General features: G+C 35.1%; 1 protein-coding gene across 5 annotated transcripts in view; it reads left to right on the forward strand.

Annotated features, from left to right (window-relative positions):
* DCK (deoxycytidine kinase) overlaps nucleotides 1-20,430 on the forward strand; it is a 57,716-nt gene that overhangs the window by 7,037 nt on the left and 30,249 nt on the right. For 3 of the 5 annotated variants that reach the window (XM_027087469.1, XM_027087468.1, XM_027087471.1), the window contains exons 3-6: nucleotides 7,651-7,844; nucleotides 8,848-8,995; nucleotides 13,867-13,982; nucleotides 15,497-15,587. In XM_027087469.1, coding sequence (XP_026943270.1) covers nucleotides 7,651-7,844; nucleotides 8,848-8,995; nucleotides 13,867-13,982; nucleotides 15,497-15,587 — 549 coding nt within the window. Of the gene's footprint in view, nucleotides 1-7,650; nucleotides 7,845-8,847; nucleotides 8,996-13,866; nucleotides 13,983-15,496; nucleotides 15,588-17,320; nucleotides 19,275-19,310; nucleotides 19,328-20,430 lie in introns of those variants that run through there. The other 2 variants (XM_027087470.1, XM_027087467.1) reach the window with 2 other exon arrangements.

Here is a 20,430-nt window from a genome sequence, read left to right on the forward strand (position 1 = left end):
CTCTAAGAAATATAATGTTTTGTCTGTTTTTTAATGTTGTATAAATGAAATCATCTGTTTGCATTCCTTTTCCTCTTGCTTATTTTGCTTAATAAGTTTGTGAAATTTGTCTATATTGTTGCATGCAGCTATAGCTTGTTCATTTTCATTGCCATATGGTATTCAGTTGTGTTCATATATCACTGTTGGTCCATTCTATACCTTTAATCAGTTTTTGAGCAGTTCCTACTTTAGTTGCTGTAAAAACAGCCCTGTTAGGAATATGAATCCTGGTGTACACATGCAAGGGTTTCTCTTGGAATAAGAAGTAAAATTACTGGGTGGTGGGTATGTGTTTGATGCCCGTTTTCTGAAATGGTTTTACCAGTTTACATTCCCCACAGTGTACTGAAGCTGTCACTGGTCCACCCCTTTGCCAGTATTTAGTATTGTCCAGCTTCCTAAATTTTATTATTCTGTCGAACATTTAATATCTTTTATGTTTAAATTTATATTTTCCTGATTGCTAATGAGATGGTGCTCCTTTAATTAATTAATTAATTTGCCATTTGGATTCCTTTTGTAAAGTCCCTTTTCAGGTTCTTTTGCCCATTTTCCTTTGGATCTTCTGTCTTCCCTCACCCTGCATTTTTGCCTCTTAAAGTATGTCTTGTGGCCTCTTTCAAAGTGCCCTATTCAAGTTTGCTTACATTTAGAAATGAGAGACCTGTGTTCTAAAAATAGTCTTTCTCCCCCTCATTTCTGGGGTCAACTGTCAGTGCAGTCATTCTCAGGGGTTAGGTAGAAAGTAGCCAAATTAAACCAATGTGAGAAATACAGAAGGAACTCTTTCATTGGGGGAATGTTAGACTAGATTGGATTAGGTGACCTTCATTTAAGGTCCATTCTAATTTTAATATCATAGCTTCTAACTCATATTAAACATGTATAACTGGTTTGTTGGCACATTAAATGTTTCTGCCTCTCAGTGTACCTTACTTTTTTTTTTTTTTTTTTTTGTCGCACTGCACGGCTTAGTTCCCCGACCACCAAGGATTGAACCTGTGCCTCCTGCAATGGAAGCACAGAGTCCTAACCACTGGACCGCCAGGGAATTCCCAGTGTACCTTATATTAACCAAGCACACAGGAACATATATAAAAACTATAATGTCAAAAATTTTAATTTGCAGAGAGAAATGTAATTATCAGATTCATTGATGTAGGTCAACCCATTCTCTATATAGGCCCAGTAGAAGGAACTTATAAGATCTCAAGGATTTGGTGCTTTTTCAAACAACAAACAATCCCTTGGGAATTTAAATATGTGGGATGCCTCCTGGTTAAAAATGACTGTCCTAGTGAATCACTGTTAGTGTTAGGAGTGTATTGAACCCTTTAGTTGTGTTAGAGAGGAGAGGTTGAAAACATTGCATTAATATACATGGGAAGCCAATTTATAATAAGAAGGTTGTCCATTAAGCTTAGAATCAGAGCTCAGGGGAATTAGTTATATTATCTTAATGACTGATGTCATCAGACTAAGATGCATTGATGCATCTGTCTCCATTTTATGAATTGGCTTCATGGATCTGATATTCATGTTTATGGGCTGGAGCATTTTCTTCCTGTGTACTAGAGTCAAAATTCCAAACTTTCTTTATAACTACCATGCAAGTGAACCTACTGTTATTGTTAACATATACTTTCATTAACATATACTTTCATCAGTTTCCTGTAATCCAGTCATGTCTCCACCATGTTACAATTTGGTAACCTTCATTGGATTTTGTATATTTGTGTACATTCTTGGAGGATAGTTTTAATTTTGTGTGTGTATTAAAGGCTACTATGTTGTTAATCCTCTCCACTTAGGTGGAGTTTCAGATTGTGGGGATAGTATTTTGGGGATAAGGTAGCGGAGTGTGAGGGTAGTAATGAGTGGGTGGGTTCTCAGTATCTTTGGATATTTTCTTTTTTCCTGGACCTCAAGAAATGGAATTTCTTCCCTCATCCTGGGGCCCTTCTTCCCCAGACCCATCCCTGACCTATTCCTTGGGATTATAGTGTGAACCATTATCCAAATCTAAGCTTTCTTAGCGTGCTGTCAATAGTGAGAAGTAGACTGTCTTCAGACCCAACTCTGGTAAGGCCAGTCCTACTTCGAATGTTCTCCATTTAATCACACTTCTTGGCAGCAACACTGGGATGGGAAGAGTTGGGCTGCTGGTACCTTTGATCTCTTCCCCTAGTCAGTAATTTAATTTGCACCTGCATGTTTAGCTGGTTTTGTTTTTTACCTGCCATCTAGTGGCTGAAATGTTGCTATACTATCGATGAGCTCCCACCAATTATAGCAAAATAAAGAGGGAGAAAGTACCTAGAAAGATTATGTAGTCTCCCCTCCCTTCTCCTCCCATGGTAAGAGTATCTTTAAATCATATGACCCAGATGATTATCAGTCTTTGTATTAAAGATTTATTTCAAATAACAATGTGCTTTATTTGGTGATTTATGTTATTATTTAAGCCCAAAGCTTTGATTTAATTGCTTTCTTTTAGCCTATTTTTTGAGGTCTACAGACTGTTAGGAAGATATTTTTAGTCTGTTTCTCTCAGTGAGCTGAATTCTTTTGGGAGATCTTTGTTATTTACTGTGAAATGCTATTTTACTTTTATCTAACACTTCTTACCACTAAGAAGTCACTGAAAAATTAGTAACTCTGTGAAAGAAGGGATAAAATATACTTATCTGTGAAACAACAGCATATTTTTTGATAAGTCATTCTTTTTTTTTAATTTTATTTTTGGCTGCATTGGGTCTTCGTTGCTGCTTGCAGACTTTCTCTAGTTATGGTGAGCAGGGGCTACTCTTCATTATGGTGCGTGGGCTTCTCATTGTGGTGGCTTCTCTTGTTGTGGGAGCACAGGCTTCAGTAGTTGTGGCTCGTGGGCTCTAGAGTGCAGGCTCAGTAGTTGTGGTGCATTCTTAACCACTGCGCCACCAAGGAAGTCCGTATCAGGTAAATTTAAGGTAATACTTGCTGCTATAGTAAAGTCTCTGTGGTTTAAGATGATAAAATTTCATTTCTCAGGCAGTGTACAGTACAATATGGTATTGAGTGGATGGCATACCATGCTGTCACTCAGAGACCCAGACCCCTTCTAATGTGTGGCTCATCTAACCTCTAGGACAGTGCTTCAAACTTTAGTGGTTCAGCAGAGTCACCTGGAGGACTTGTTAAAACAAAGACTTGGCCCTCAACCCCAGTTTTTGATTTAATAGGTCTGGCAGTGGGGTGTTGAAAATGTGCATTTCTCTCAAGTTCCCAAGTGAGGTTGATGCTGCTGTTATGGGGATCATACTTTGGTACCCCTGCCCTGGAGTTGAAGTTGAAAACCGCTGCTCTAGGGCCTTGGTGTCTTTTGCTTCCAGTTGATGAATAAAGAAAGAATCATCGCTTTTGAGAGGTTTTTATGGGTCCAGCCTGGACATGATAAACATTGCTTCTGCCCTACTTCCACTGGCTAGAACTGAGTCTTCTGGCTATAGTTAATTACAAGGGAGACTGGGAAATAAAGCCTAGCTGTGTGTCCAGGAAGAAAAACAACCTGGTTTTAGGGAACACATAGTAGTATCTATCACACGCAATTTCTGAATAGAAGTACTTTAAATATATTTGTTAATGTAACTTAAACTCAAAAGTGCCATGTTTAATTAATCAATGTAGAAGTTGTTGAAGTTTATTTTAAAGTTAATGGGTTATTTTAGGGGATTCTCTGGTGGTCCAAGTGGTTAGGACTCCGCTCTTCCATTGCAGGGGGCACGGGTTCGATCCCTAGTCAGGGAGCTAACATCCCACAAGCCTTGGGGCGCAGCCAGAAACAAAACAAAACAAAATAAAGTTGATGGTTATTTTGGTAATAGGTATTTGTACACCAAAGACAACCTGAAATAGTAAGCCCAGATAATGATAAAGGCAAAAAATTGTTTTTCACGGTTAGTTTTATTTATAAAAATAACTCAGATGTATTTTCACTAGTGAATTTGTATTTATGTCATTAGTGAATTCTCTATTATATAATTATGTAAAGTTATCCATGTCTAAGATAAAATTATTAAAATACAGAGCACCAGCACCAGTTAATTATCCACATAGTATCTGAATATCTCCCTTCAAGAAATCAAATTAAGTATTACTTGCTTTATAGATATGATATAACTTCAGTATTTAATAGCAGATCAACATTTTGGAAAGAATATGGCTTTATTGTCAGTCTTAGGCTTGAATCCTAGTTTTGCTGCTTACCAGATATATTGATATTAATGAGTTATTCAACCTTTTTGAGCCCCATTTTTAAAATTTATAAAATAGTGTCAGTAATGACTATTTCATAGGGTCGAGATAATGTATGTAAAACTTTTCATGTAGTCCCTGGCATAAAATAAGTAATAAACAGTAGATATTATTATAATTATCGTTAAAATTGAAGTATATTTTCTTAATGAAGGGATATTTTGTGTAATGAACTTACTAGTTCTTCAACGAAAATTCTTTATTTTCTAAATCTAAGACATAAAAAATAAACTTTTAAGAAAACTTAAATATGGCCTTTGTGTTCACATTCCTAAGCACATTCTTTTTTGAATATATGCTAAGTAAGCTACAGATAATGCAACCAGGGATAGAGCAGACTAATCCAAGACTTAAATTTTGTGTTTTGAATTAACATTTATACTGCAGAGAATTCCATGTATATGTAAATACCACTATACCTCTGCCCCTCTTTTAGTATCAAGTAAAAAAACTTTTTAATGTATATTTTTGATTATTTGATAATTAATAATTTAATATTATGTATTTAATATTTAAATATATTTTATTGAGCTATAATTGACATATAATATTGTATTAGTTTCAGGTGTCCAATATAGTGATTCAACATTTGTGTACATTGTAAAAATGATCACCACAGGAAGTCTAGGTACTGTCACCATACTAAGTTGATACAATATCATTGACTCTATCCCGCATGCTGTGCTTATTTATTTTATAACTGGAAATTTGTACTTCTTGATCCCCTTTACCCATTTCACCCCACATCCCCTACCTCCCTCCACTCTGGCAACCCCCCATCTAGACCTGTGAGGCTGGGGGTTTGGTTTTGTTTGTTTGATTCCACATGTAAATGATATCATGTGGAATTTTCTTTCTCTGTCTGACCTGTTTCACTTAGCATAATACCCTTAAGTTCCATTAATGTTGTTTCAAATGGCAAGATTTTGTTCTCTTTTATGGCCAAGTAGTATTCCATTGTATACATACACCACATCTTTATCCATTCATCTGTCTACAGACCCTTAGGTTGTTTCCATATTTTGGCTATTGTAAATAATGCTGCAATGAACCTAAGGGTACATATATCTTTTCATACTAGTGTTTCTGTGCCTGATATATTTTCTTAAATTTTAAAAAATTAATTAATTTTTTTTTAATGTGTGGAATAGCAGCTTGTGCTCTTTAGCTAAGTTCTCTTATAAATCCAGCAGTCAGTGTTCATAAAGTTGTCTCTGTTACTAAGAGTAATTTCCAAAATGCTATGCTTACTAGGGTAGGAATATAAAATAGACAATACTGTCCTCTTTATAAAAATAACTACACGAAAGTTTTGGTTGAGTTGATATACTTCATTTAGCTGGAAAAATTCACTTGTATGAAACATTTTCTCCCTGGATGATGATGAATAAGTGGAAAGTCAGTTCATAATTAAATTAACAAAGGCCCTTGAAACTAATAAAATTAAATTTATTCTTTAAGCAGTTTGGGAAGGCAGTTACTTTACCCTTATTTCAGTTCATCATCTGCTCAGTATTTCTAAACAGCCCTATTGTTGACTGTTAGCCTCTTGCCATTTTATCTTTTTTTTCTTCCAGTTTTGAAAAGAAGTTTCACTTAATTATGTGGTTTGTGGTATGAAATTTAAATTCTGCCTCAAAGTGTCATGTGTTTGTGTGGTTTTTCGTTCTTAACTGAAACTGAGGTCCGTTGTAATGTTTACACTTCTGGATTTTGTTTTTTTTTCCTCAGAGGAAAACCACCTACATTGAGCATGAACTTTCAGGACGTGTTCAGGGGTATTTGAACTAGGATTGAGAATAGGAATTAGGCAGTCATATTTTATTCCTTGAAAGTTAGAAAACAAGATTAAAGACTGTATAGCTGTTGGGGGAATCTTTATATAGCTTGACATAGAAAAGATGATGAAGCATCCCTGGGTCCTGGGTTTTGTTTCTTCTTTCTTTCCTTTTTTAAATTTTTATTTTATTTGGCCACGCGGCACATAGGATGGATCTTAGTTCTCTGACCAGGGATCGAACCCATGTCCCTTGCATTGGGAGTGTGGAGTCTTAACCACTGGATCGTCAGGGATGTCCCTTGTTTTTTCTTTCTTAATCTGACAACTCTAATATCAAAAGTATTCTAATATATTCTATTACTGTGCAGTCAGTTTTAATTTAAAAAGAAAGAAAATACTGTCATTCAAAGGAAGAAATTTCAGGGACTTCCCTGGTGGCACAGTTGTTAAGAATCCGCCTGCCAGTGCAGGAGACACGGGTTCGACCCCTGGTCCGGGAAGATCCCACGTGCTGTGGAGCGACTAAGCTCACAACTACTGAGCCTGTGCTCTAGAGCCCACGAGCCACAACTGCTGAGCCTGCTTGCTGCAACTACTGAAGCCCGTGCACCTAGAGCCTGTGCTCCACAGCAAGAGAAGCCACTGCAACGAGAAGCCCATACACCGCAATGAAGTGATGCCCCCAATCACCACAACTAGAGAAAGCCCGCACTCAGCAACGAAGACCCAGTGAAGCCAAATATAAATAAATAAATTTATAAAATAAAAAAAAGGAAGAAATTTCAGTGGCTTCTTTCTCTTTACCCCCACCCTCCCCTTTTTTTTGATTTGGAAGCTTCGAATGTTAGGATTTGCTGACTTTGGCCTGTAGTAGTGAAGTGGCAATGGAAAGATGCTCAAAATTATTTTCTATATTTTTTGCAAATGATTCATTGAGGATACCAAGCCTCTTTAAAAAAAATTCATGGTTTAAATCAGATATTCCCTAATATAAACGACTTTAATCAGATTATATAAAAATCTAATAACAGGAAATTGGCTCTACAGAATATAGAAAAGTGGATGCTGTGGTTGGAGAGAGATTAGCAAGTAGATACCACCAAGGTATCTCAGGAGTTTTTCAGTGTGATAGGAATACTGGAAGGGACCTAAGATGGCTTTGCCTGTTTAATTACTTAAACACATCGTACTCTGTCCAGGGAAGGTGCTAGGCTAGAAATCTGAACAAAGCAGTGTTACTAGTAAACTTTTGTGATATTTTGTAAGAGCAATAAGTAATTTCACTGTGTTCAGAGGCAGGTGTGAATATCTCATTGTCTTGATTTGTGTTTCTCTAAATTAGCAATGTTGAGCATATTTTCGTATGCCTATTAGCCATCTGTATATCTTTGGGAAAATGTATATTCAGGTCTTCTACCCATTTTTTAAATTGGGTTTTTTGGGTTTTTTTATTTATCCAATTTTTTTAACTTAAAAAATATTAAAATAGCCCTATTGATCATTGCTTTTTGTTTCCTTTTTCAAATTCAAAATAGGAACTGACAACGTCTCAGAAAAGTGGTGGGAATGTTCTTCAGATGATGTATGAGAAACCTGAACGGTGGTCTTTCACCTTCCAGTCATATGCCTGCCTCAGTCGAATACGAGCTCAGCTTGCTGCTCTCAATGGCAAGCTCAAAGATGCAGAGGAACCTGTATTATTTTTTGAACGATCTGTGTATAGTGACAGGTATATATAAATGACTGTACTTGTCAGTTTGGAATCTTGGCTTAGAAGTGGACTTTTTTTTCCTGTTTCCTGGGAATCAAAGTAATAAGAGAGGCTGAGTTGGAGATTTGAGATGGAAAATGACATTTAATACCTTCAGCAGTTTGGTACTAATGCCATTAGGGAAGTTCTAGCATAATTGCTAGCTGCCATGGAAACTGGTATAGTGGCCATCTCATCTCATTCAAATTTGCAGAGAAGTTTTTTTTTCTTCCAACCCTCTTAAAATTCTTATCTGCTCTGGTTAAATCTGGATCTGTATTCTAGACTTGCACCTGGAGCTAGGAGATCATATATCTCTAAGGGAGGCTTAGAATTACCCTGCTTATTATGTAACGATTGTTTTACTAGAGTTAGATCTGAGGTTCTCAAACTTTAGGACCCCTTTCTTTCTTAATAATTATTAAGGAGCCCAAAGAGCTTCGTGTCTTATTGATATTTATGTTATTAGATATTAAGGTTGAGAAATATAAAAAACATTTATTAACTTATTTAAAGTTAGTAATAATAAATCCATTACATATAAACATAAAAAAGATGTGAAAATTATATCTTTCAGAAAAAATTAGGGAGAAGAGTAGCATTGTTTGAAACTTTGCAGATCTCTTCAGTGTCTGACTTAATAGAAGTCAGCTGTATTCTCATTTGTGCTTCTGTTTTTAAGCAGTTGTAAGCTTTTGGTTGAAGTACAGTATATAAAGTAATCTGGTCTCTCACAGAACCCCTAGAAGGGTCTTGGGGACCACCAGGGGTTCTCACACCACATTTTTGGGAACCACTGGCCAAGTACATATTTTCTGTAGTTGGAGATAATGTGTTGTTTTCTTCTGCTGTTGTTTTTTTCTGCTAACCAAGGCATTATCTGCCATGGGTTTAGGAGAATGTTTCATGTCCATTTAGTAGATCCGTTTTTTCTTTGTGCTTTTTGGAAAGAATTTATGTGTTGATGTAGACTCTCTTGCAGGTATATTTTTGCATCTAATTTGTATGAATCTGACTGCATGAATGAAACAGAGTGGACCATTTATCAAGACTGGCATGACTGGACGAATAACCAGTTTGGCCAAAGCCTTGAACTGGATGGAATCATTTATCTTCGAGCCACTCCAGAGGTGAGAAACAATAAAAATTTGTTTTGTCCATTGACATTTCAGAATAATATTTAGAAATCCTTTCAGTGGTATGCAATGAAGGCGATTTAGTTTAACTCCACTCCCCACCTCCAAATTAGAAACTCATAACTGTGTAGATAGAAACATTCTTTTTTCCTAAACAAACTGTAAGCCCGCATTTGGAAGTTGCTCTTTTAGGCCCCTTCTCTGTTCTTCCTCAGTTCTGTTCTTCATTATTTCCTCCTGACTTTCTCAGGGTCTGTCATCTATCACAGCTGCATTAAGAAACTTTCTAAAGCAACCCCTAGAATGTAGGCTTCATGAGGTGGAACTTTGGGTATTTTAATTACTGTTGAATTTCCAGTGCCTAGAATAGGGCCTGGGTACATAGTGGGAGCTCAGTAAATGTTTGCTGAAGGACTGGCCAAGTTGGTGGAGGTCCATTTCAAGAAATCCTTTATGGTTGTTTGTGGCTTGGAATGGGTGGGCAGTAGCAGCTGTAGTTGAGAAGAGCCTTAGAGGACCCTTGCCATTTTCAGTTAAGGGAGGTTACTTGAAAATGTGCTTTTTGTCATAGGTTGTAAATAGCTATTCTTGTTTACATATGAAATTATGTTATGAATCCAGGAAGACCAAGTAGATAGATGCCTTTCATAAAAGTAACCTAAATAAGAGCTTACATTTGTTAAGGAATTTCTGGTTTTGGTGCTTGCATCCCCATTTTTCTCTGTTTTTTATTCCTGTTTCTTCCCTAAGTCACAAAGTAGGCTCTGGTGAATGTAAATGCCATGACTTCTAGCCTGAAAAAATACCGTATTGCTATTGAAGCTGAATTTTCAAAGAAACTAGGTTTCTGATTCCAAGGGATGATTTTTTTCCTCTTCTAATGTCAAGTAAGCCAGAATTTAACAATAATAATTTTGAAATTCACTTTTATTTTTGAAAAGAATTTTTGTTTTTAATTATGAAAATAGTATATACAAATATAGAAGAAAACATGAAGAATACTAATAATTTCATTCTGCTAGAAACATTCATAGTCAATATCTTAAAGTCTAACACAAAACTTTATTTTTTAAATATTTTTAAACAAATAAATTTATTTAAAAAAACAAAAAAAGCATTCTATTCTGGTTACCACTCTTTGTTACAGTCTATTCCATTTTAACTCATTTCTATTTTTCCCATGGTCTTTAGAGATAAGAGCCTCAAGGGTATGGAACAGTTCGATAGTAGTTCCTCATCTTGAGGAGTCACATGCAGTGTCAGTTGTGTGAATTAGCACCCCAGTGCTACATGTGTCTGAGGCCTGTGATTTCAGGTTCTCACTGGTGAATTATTTATTTTCAAGTCATTGTCTTGAAATGTTTTCAGGCTCCCTCTCTCTCACTCGGGCTTGTGGATGGAATTTTACTAGCTCTCTTTTAATGAAGGCACAACCTCTCAAGACTCTTTGTTTTCTTCAGGAAGATCAGCTCCAGCTCCTTATACTACATAGCCTACTGCCTCAAATATCCTGAAATGACTCAAAACCTCAAAGCTCCATGCTCCAGCCTGGGCTGGTTGTTCTGCCATTCTGTTTCAAATTTGCTGTTTTTGGATTTTTTATTCTTATCCTCTTGAGACACCTATTCACTTATCTCTTGTGGATCCTGTATTGCCTGGCTCTTCTTTTTTTTTTTTTTGGTTTACTCTTTTTTTTATATATATATTTTTATTGGAGTATAATTGCTTTACAATGGTGTGTTAGTTTCTGATTTATAACAAAGTGAATCAGTTATACATATACATATGTCCCCCTATCTCTTCCCTCTTGCATCTCCCTCCCTCCCACCCTCCCTATCCCACCCTTCTAGCTGGTCACAAAGCACCGAGCTGATCTCCCTGTGCTATGCGACTGCTTCCCACTAGCTATCTATTTTACATTTGGTAATGTTTATATGTCCATATATATACTACCACTCTCACACTTTGTCCCAGCTTACTCTTCCCCCTGCCTGTGTCCTCAAGTCCATTTTCTAGTAGGTCTGGGTCTTTATTCCCCTCTTTTCCCTAGGTTCTTCATGACCATTCTTTTTAAGATTCCATATATATATGTGTTAGCATACAGTATTTGTTTTTCTCTTTCTGACTTACTTCACTCTGTATGACAGACTCTAGATCCATCCACCTCACTACAAATAACTCAATTTCGTTTCTTTTTATGGCTGAGTAATATTCCTTTGTATATAGGTGCCACATCTTCTTCATCCACTGATCTGTCGATGGACACTTAGGTTGCTTCCATGTCCTGGCTATTGTATATAGAGCTGCAGTGAACATTGTGGTACATGACTCTTTTTGAATTATGGTTTTCTCAGGGTATATGCCCAGTAGTGGGATTACTGGGTCATATGGTAGTTCTATTTTTAGATTTTAAGGGACCTCCGTACTGTTCTCCATAGTGGCTGTATCAATTTACATTTCTACCAACAGTGTATAAGGGTTCCCTTTTCTCCATACCCTCTCCAGTATTTATTGTTTGTAGATTTTTTGATGATGGCCATTCTGACTGGTGTGAGATGATATCACATTGTAGTTTTGATTTGCATTTCTCTAATGATTAATGATGTTGAGCATTCTTTCATGTGTTTGTTGGCAATCTGTATATCTTCTTTGAAGAAATGTCTATTTAGGTCTTCTGCCCATTTTTGGATTGGGTTTTTTGTTTTTTTGATAGTGAGCTGCATGAGCTGCTTGTAAATTTTGGAGATTAATCCTTTGTCAGTTGCTTCATTTGCAAATATTTTCTCCCATTCTGAGGGTTGTCTTTTGGTCTTGTTTATGGTTTCCTTTGCTGTGCAAAAGCTTTTAAGTTTCATTAGGTCCCATTTGTTTATTTTTATTTCCATTTCTCTAGGAGGTGGGTCAAAAAGGATCTTGCTGTGATTTATGTCATAGAGTTTCTGCCTGTGTTTTCCTCTAAGAGTTTTATAGTGTCTGGCCTTACATTTAGGTCTTTAATCCATTTTGAGTTTATTTTTGTGTATGGTGTTAGGGAGTGTTCTAATTTCATTCTTTTACATGTAGCTATCCAGTTTTCCCAGCACCACTATTGAAGAGGCTGTCTTTTCTCCATTGTATACTCTTGCCTCCTTTATCAAAGATAAGGTGACCATATGTGCGTGGGTTTATCTCTGGGCTTTCTATACTGTTCCATTGATGTATCTTTCTGATTTTGTGCCAGTACCATACTGTCTTGATTATTGTAGCTTTGCAGTATAGTCTGAAGTCAGGGAGCCTGATTCCTTCAGCTCCGTTTTTCTTTCTCAAGATTGCTTTGGCTATTCGGGGTCTTTTGTGTTTTCATACAAATTGTGAAATTTTTTGTTCTAGTTCTGTGAATAATGCCATTGGTAGTTTGATAGGGATTGCATCGAGTCTGTAGATTGCTTTGGGTAGTAGAGTCATTTTCACAATGTTGATTCTTCCAATCCAAGAACATGGTATATCTCTCCATCTATTTGTATCATCTTTAATTTCTTTCATCAGTGTCATAGTTTTCTGCATGCAGGTCTTTTGTTTCCCTAGGTAGGTTTATTCCTAGGTATTTTATTCTCTTTGTTGCAATGGTAAATGGGAGTGTTTCCATAATTTGTCTCTCAGATTTTTCATCATTAGTGTATAGGAATGCAAGAGATTTCTGTGCATTAATTTTGTATCCTGCAAGTTTACCAAATTCATTGATTAGCTCTAGTAGTTTTCTGGTGGCATTTTTAGTATTCTCTATGTATAGTATCATGTCATCTGCAAACAGTGACAGTTTTACTTCTTCTTTTCCAATTTGTATTCCTTTTATTTCTTTTTCTTCTCTGATTGCCGTTGCTAGGACTTCCAAAACTATGTTGAATAATAGTGGTGAGAGTAGACATCCTTGTCTCGTTCCTGATCTTAGAGGAAATGCTTTCAGTTTTGCACCATTGAGAATGATGTTTGCTGTGGGTTTGTCGTATATGGCCTTTATTATGTTGAGGTAGGTTCCCCCTATGCCCACTTTCTGGAGAGTTTTTGTCATAAATGGGTGTTGAATTTTGTCAAAAGCTTTTTCTGCATCTATTGAGATGATCATATGGTTTTTATTCTTCAATTTGTTAATATGATTTATCACAATGATTTGCATATATTGAAGAATCCTTGCATCCCTGGGATAAATCCCACTTGATCATGGTGTATGATCCTTTTAATGTGTTGTTGGATTCTGTTTGCTAGTATTTTGTTGAGGATTTTTGCATCTATATTCGTCAGTGATATTGGTCTGTAATTTTCTTTTTTTGTAGTATCTTTGTCTGGTTTTGGTATCACGGTGATGGTGGCCTCATAGAATGAGTTTGGGAGTGTTCCTTCCTCTGGCAGGCGGATTCTTAACCACTGCGTCACCATGGAAGTCCCTGAACTTTTAAATTTTTAACAAAATTTTATTGAAGAATAGTTGATTTACAATGTTGTGTTTAATTTCTGCTGTACCGCAGAGTGACTCAGTTATACATATTTATATTCTTTTTCATATTCTTTTCCATCATGGTTTATCACAGGTAAATTATTTGATGTTTAACTAAACTTATTTTATACAGTTTATTTCAAGTATGGATACCAAAAGTTTATACACATATTTTGACTTATTTTTGAGAGTAACACTTGGTTTAGAGCTACCAAATGGTTGAAAAGCACAAGGAGGGGAAAATGAACTACTTCAACTTCCTAGGGAAAATAAATAGAGATTTTGGCTAGCATAACTAAAGAGACACTAAGGAAAAATTTAATGGCAGCCATCAAGAATAATTGTTCCTTGCCTCCTCCGCTCCTCCTACCTGTTTCTTATTGCTTGCTTTTAGAAATGCTTGAATAGAATATATTTACGGGGAAGAAATGAAGAACAAGGCATTCCTCTTGAATACTTAGAGAAGCTTCACTATAAGCATGAAAGCTGGCTCCTGCATAGAACAGTAAAGTAAGACTTCCTTATTCTTATTTACTATTCATTTTAAATTCCTTTATCAAATTTTAATCCAAATCATGTATAATTTTTCATTTTCAGCCATTTTTATTTATTAGTATTGTAGGATCTCCCAGAATTAAGTATGGATTTTGATTCTTTTTACTGCAATGAGATCCTATTTTCTTAAAGTTTTTATAGCTAATCTCCCCCAGCAGTATTTACAGCATAATATATGGAATTTCACATTAAGGGATAAAGTAGGAAATACATCTGTATACATTATTTAGGTACAAGCATACCTTGTTGTGTAGCACTTCACTTTATTGTGCTTCACATATGCTGCATTTCTTACAAATGGAAGGTCTGTGGCAACCCTATGTCAAGCAAGTCTGTTGGCACCATTTTTCCAACAGCATTTCCTAATGTTGTGTCTCTACATCACATTTTATAAATTCTTGCAATATTTTAAACCCTTCACCAGCAAAAAGATTATGTGACTCTCTAAAGGCTCAGATGATGGTTAGCATTTTTTAGCAATAAAGTATTTTTAAATTAAGGTATGTACATTTTTTTTAGACATAATGCTATTGCACACTTAATAGACTGCAGTATAGAGTAAATGTAACTTTTGTATGCACGGGGAAACCAAAAAATTTGTGTGACTTGCTTGTTGCAATATTTGCTTTGTTGTGATACTCACTTTATTGCAGTGGTCTGGAACCAAACCTGCAGTATCTCTGAGATCTTTCAGAGAGAATTTTAAGATATTTCAAGTTTGTTTCTTAGATCACTGTACTCTGTCATTAGTCAGATCTTGGTTCAGACGCATCTCACTTACTAGTATATAACCTTAGACAAGCTCTGAGCCTTAGAGTGACCTCCCTGGGCTTTAGTTTTCTCATCTATAAAGTGCAAACATTCCTGGATTTCCTTGGTGGTGCAGTGGTTAAGAATCCACCTGCCAATGCAGGGGACACAGGTTTGAGCCCTGATCCGGGAAGATCCCACATGCCGTGGAGCAACTAAGCCCATGCGCCACAATTACTGAAGCCCTCGCACCTAGAGCCTGTGCTCCGCAACAAGAGAAGCCACCGCAATGAGAAGCCCACGCTCCGCAATGAAGAGTAGCCCCTGCTCTCCACAAGTAGAGAAAGCCCTTGTGCAGCAACGAAGACCCAATGCAGCCATAAATAAATAAATAAATAAATGTATTTTTTAAAAAAGACAGCAAAATTCTAAGAAAAAGCAAACATTCCTACTTTATGGTATGATTTTGGTTTTTGAAGAGAATTACATTTCACAATGCCTAACTTTATATATTTTATACCTGAGATTTTTAGACATGTATAGTAAATCTAGGTGAGAAAGAAGGGACTGCCAGATGAAGTACTTGGCAGGATAATTTTAATATAAAATGATTGATAACATTTTGTTTTCCAGTGAAGACATAAGAATAATTTTTTAGTATTTCTCTTTTATTTGTTGCTTTTTCTAATTATTTTGTTCATCTCTCTCTTTTCAAACAGAACCAACTTTGATTATCTACAAGAAGTGCCTGTCTTAACACTGGATGTTAATGAAGACTTTAAAGACAAACATGACAGTCTGGTTGAAAAGGTAGATTTATACAAAGACTATAAATAATATTTGTTTTGTCTAAAGAAGTGTTCTAACTTTGTGAGAAAACAATTTTCTAAGGAAAGATTACATAAAGTTATATTAAGAGACAGTTAAGAGCTTTAGAGGGATTTAGACTGTTTAGATTCTCATCTTAACTTCAACTTCTAGCTTTGTAGCCTTAGCTAAAATGAGGACCTTCTTTATCCTTTAGTTTCTTTATCTGTATTATAGGGGTAACCACGTTAACAAAAGTTCTTGCTCACTCCTCTGCTTTGTTCCCTTTTCTTCCCCTCTTCCCTATACCACCAATGTTTAGATAATAATAAACTATTTGTGAAATTAATCTTTTTCAACTAAATTCAGTATGGAAGATGTTTGAAGCTGTAGGATATGGATCTCATCCATTTTTCTACTAACTAGAGTCTTGAGATTAAAGATTTTTAGTTTTGAGTTCTATTTGGGACCTTGTCAGTGATAACTTGGCACTGCCTAATCATTGAGTCATTGTCCTAATCAGAGTTGATCTATCCTCCATCTATTTGGAAGTTGACTATATTCTATAAAGTGAGTGGTGCTCATATTCATAAAGGGACTGGCAGAGAACCTATTGATGAACACTTGACAGAGAATAGTAATGGGATTTGTATAACAAATATCCTTATATCCATGTTAATTAACTTAGTGATCTAAGAGCTAAAGAAGAAGCCACATTTTTTTGTTGTTTGTTTAGTTTTGAGAGAAATCTTATTTTTCTTTTTTCCTGTCACAAAATGTCTGCTGTTTACTATAATAGGTATTTAACATTTATAAGGGATGTATCTCAAGAATTTTGAAAATCTCACCATTTATAGATAACTACCGTAGCATATAGTTGTTTTTCCCATGATATAAAGAAAAGCATATCTGGAAAATTCAAGTGACCTCTTCATACTAATTTAATGATGTTAAAAAACCTAGTACAGAATTCATTTGTGATACTGTTAAAACAAAATAAATAAAATTAAGTCAGCCAGCCATCATTTTAACTAGATGAATCTGTAAAACCACTTTTTAATTTTATCTAACACTTCTGTATTTTGATTAATAATCACCATTTCATATTATTATTTATTTTTGGTTTAATTAGTTTTACTAGAAGTTTGCTTTCTTTTTCAGGTATTTTTGCAAGGTGGTAATCTTTGTCTATTCAGAATTACTCTGCAGCCTAGAATACGTAGAGAGTAGTATCTTGAATTGTGACGTTGGCCAGTTGGCTAAGTTCATTCACTACTTATATGACCTTTCCTCACATACTAATATTACAGTGTGTATATATGATTCAGATTTGTGCTTCAGAAAAATTATAAATTTGTTACATAGGTTACATACATAATCAGGACCTTTAGACTTATTAAACCGTTGCAATTATTAATGTTATCAGTACTAAAGCTGCACATGTCAGTAGTCTATGGTATTATAAAGAGATAACAAAATTAGTGTTATGGCTATTATAGAACTGTATCAATCTTAGATGTAAATTTAATGACTCCTGTGATGACATTTTAGGTCATTCATCTTCTAATACTGAAGTATTTGTTAATATTTCTTTTGAAACTAAATGATATGGCTTTGTGATAGAGTTACTTATACAGTTGAGGTCTTCAACTGTGTAGATACTTTTAATTGAAAATGAATATTAGATATCTCAAATTAGCCAAGGAATTATATTAATATTTTTTTCCTCCCCTCAGGTAAAAGAATTTTTGAGCACTTTGTGATCTTGCTGAAGACTGCAGGCAGCCAAATGATTACACATACTTCAGCTTTGTGTATCTTCATAGGTCCATATTCATACAAGTCTCTCTTCTAAACCCAAGTTTTTAACTATTTTTGTTCCAAGAAAAAATTTTTTTTAATGAATCCTATGTAAAAGTTTATAGCTAGTTTTTCTTTTTTCCTTTTTTTTTTTTCTTCTTTTCTTTTTTGGGGCTTTTAAAAAAGAAAGACATTTAAGTATCCCTTACAACAAGAAGTCTGGGGGTAGATGGTTCCAGAATCATTATAGTGGCTAAGCTGCATCATAAAGGACCCAGCCTCCTTCTGTCTTTCTCCTCTATTATCCTCCTCAGCCGGTTGACTTTTTTTTTTTTTCTGGTGCTTCTCATCTCACTGACCAATTTCTTAACTACAGACTTTAATGTTACATAGTAAATGGTAATGTGTCCTGTGTAAATTAGTGTACCTTTTAAAAATTGAAAAGTGGAATTTAAGGAATCCCTAGAAAAAGTATGATGAGGTTTTATTTTAAATACTTTTGATCAGGTGCCTTCCCTTCTGCCTTAATTTATGTGGAAGATAAGACCAGGTTTAGTATTTAATTACTTCACTGATTTATTAATGTGTCTATAATACATTTGTAGAGAAGCAGGTTAGACTTTGTTCCCGGTTTGTAATGGCATAACTTATAAATCATTTAATCTTTTTCCTGCCTTTGTTTCTACATCTGTGGTATGAGTGAGTCTTCATCTTTTGCATGGGATTTTGTAGGATTAAAGAGAAAATGTTTCTATACTTAAAAGATAACTGAAGATTATTACATGAATAGAAAGGTTGAATTTATTTGGAACTTAAATAGCTACCTGCTTTTTCCCTTCTCAGACCATTCTTTTAGAATGGAGTATTACTACTATAGTTAAAAGATTGGCTTAATCTATGATTGTCTTTAAGTCATTTGAGGTGGAATTGTAGTTTTCCTTAATTTCTTCCCATTTTTATAGGTAAAATGTTAGTGGGACATAGTGAGGGATACATTTTTCCATTTTATTTTTTATTGATGCTATACTGGGAATGAGTAGTCTTTCTTTATACTTGGTGAGCTGTCAAAAGGGAAACTGAAGACAAGGTAGATTTTCTTCTTAGCAGTTAAGTCTGTTTAGTTAGTCCCAGCTCTTATTTCCTGCCTCCTACTTCCCCTACTGTCTCGATTAATTAGGCAGCCTACTATTTAAAGTTTTATTTAAAAGTAAATAAAAGTCACACATTTCTACTTTGAGAACATCATCATCACTTTTCACTTCATAGTTTGCTTTGCTTCTCTGTTGGATTATACCTGAAGTATTTTTCCCCCTCCTTTAAGAGAAATTACTGATAAAAATGATCTTGCTTTATGTTATATATCTTGAAAGCATTATCATTTTTTGTTGATTATATGTTAGTAAATACATATCTTAATAAAGAAGGCAAGGGGTAAAATAGTTGTAATTTAAAAAATCTGCATGGGTTCATTTTAGGTCTGTATGTATAGATTTAGGTCTGTACGTATAGATTTCTTTCAACTTTGTGTAGTTAAGGTGTGCAGTGTGCAGTGTGTTTTCTTTGTATTTAACCTTTCTACTTGACATTTTAGAAAAATTCTGTGGCTTTTAATGAGAGGAAGAGTTACTTTTACTTTGAAACTATCATTTTCCTTTTTAAAATATCATTTCTTATTTTTGGTTTCTTAATATTCAAAGATGATAATTTAGTGAGTTAAACAGTTTAGATGCACTGATCTTTGAAAAAGAGACTGTTTCAAATCTGTAATTACCATAAATATTTAAATTGTCTCATGATATTGTATAGATTGTTTTTGTTTGATGTAAATGAATTTGTTACTAAATTAAATATTTGCTTAATAAATAAGTAAAAATATCATGAACTCTAATGGAGCTACACTCATTGAAATGATTGCATCTCTTTTAGAATTAAAATTTATTCTACTTTTGGAGAAAATTATGAATATATAGAGATTGACAGTGGCTTATATAAATTAACATTGAGTCTATTTTAAGTGGAGACATATTTCAGAGATTTTCCATAACCTTTAAAAATGTTTAGCTTAATGACTTTTTAAATCTGTAAAATTGAAAAGAAGCTTAAAAAATTATTATTTGTTATGACTTAAAATAAAAGCTGTACCACTGGGTGAGCACAAGGGTATTGAGCCTAGTGGTCTGCATTATCTCTTGAGTCCTGTCTCCCCTATCAGATCATCTTTCTTCAAAGTATATGTACTACTTTTTATAGTTTACTCTTCTAAGAAGGTGATTAATTGTACAAGATTTATCCCTTCATTCAGAGTTTTCTCATCTTTTATGCCTGAAACTTAGGGCAGTGTTTACCAAGCCCCTAGGAATCAGGTCTGTTATATTTTAAAAGACAAGAAGTCCCAAAGTGTTTTTTACAGAGGTATAAATCTCATTACCTACAGAAAAATGCTAGATAAGTTGCTTAAAGTATTTACAAATCCTGGTAGATAATAGCCTTCCTCATTTGAAAAATCTTACCTCTTTCCTTTATTTATTTATTGTATTTTATTTTATTTATTTATTTTTTGGCTGCGTTGGTCTTCCTTGCTGCGTGCAGGCTTTCTCTAGTTGCGGCGAGTGGGGGCTACTCTTCGTTGCGGTGCGCGGGCTTCTCATTGTGGTGGCTTCTCTTGTTGCGGAGCACGAGCTCTAGGTCCACGGGCTTCAGTAGTTGTGGCTCGCGGGCTCTAGAGTGCAGGCTGAGTAGTTGCGGTACACGGGCTTAGTTGCTCCGTGGCGTGTGGGATCTTCCCGGACCAGGGCTTGAACCCGTGTCCCCTGCACTGGCAGGCGGATTCTCAACCACTGCGCCACCAGGGAAGCTCCTACCTCTTTCCTTTGAAAAAAATTCTTTTGGGGGGGGAAATAATTTTAGATTCACATAAGTTGCAAAATTATTAGAGTTCCTGTGTACACCCATGGTAACATTTTACTTAACAATAGTGTATTATCATGACTAGGCAATTGACTTGGTATACTACTGTTAACTAAACTACAGAACTTATTTTTAATAG

Source organism: Aethalodelphis obliquidens, unplaced genomic scaffold, assembly GCF_003676395.1.
Source record: "Aethalodelphis obliquidens isolate GAN/ISIS:26980383/991018 unplaced genomic scaffold, ASM367639v1 scaffold59, whole genome shotgun sequence".
Classification (NCBI taxonomy): Eukaryota; Metazoa; Chordata; class Mammalia; order Artiodactyla; family Delphinidae; genus Aethalodelphis; species Aethalodelphis obliquidens.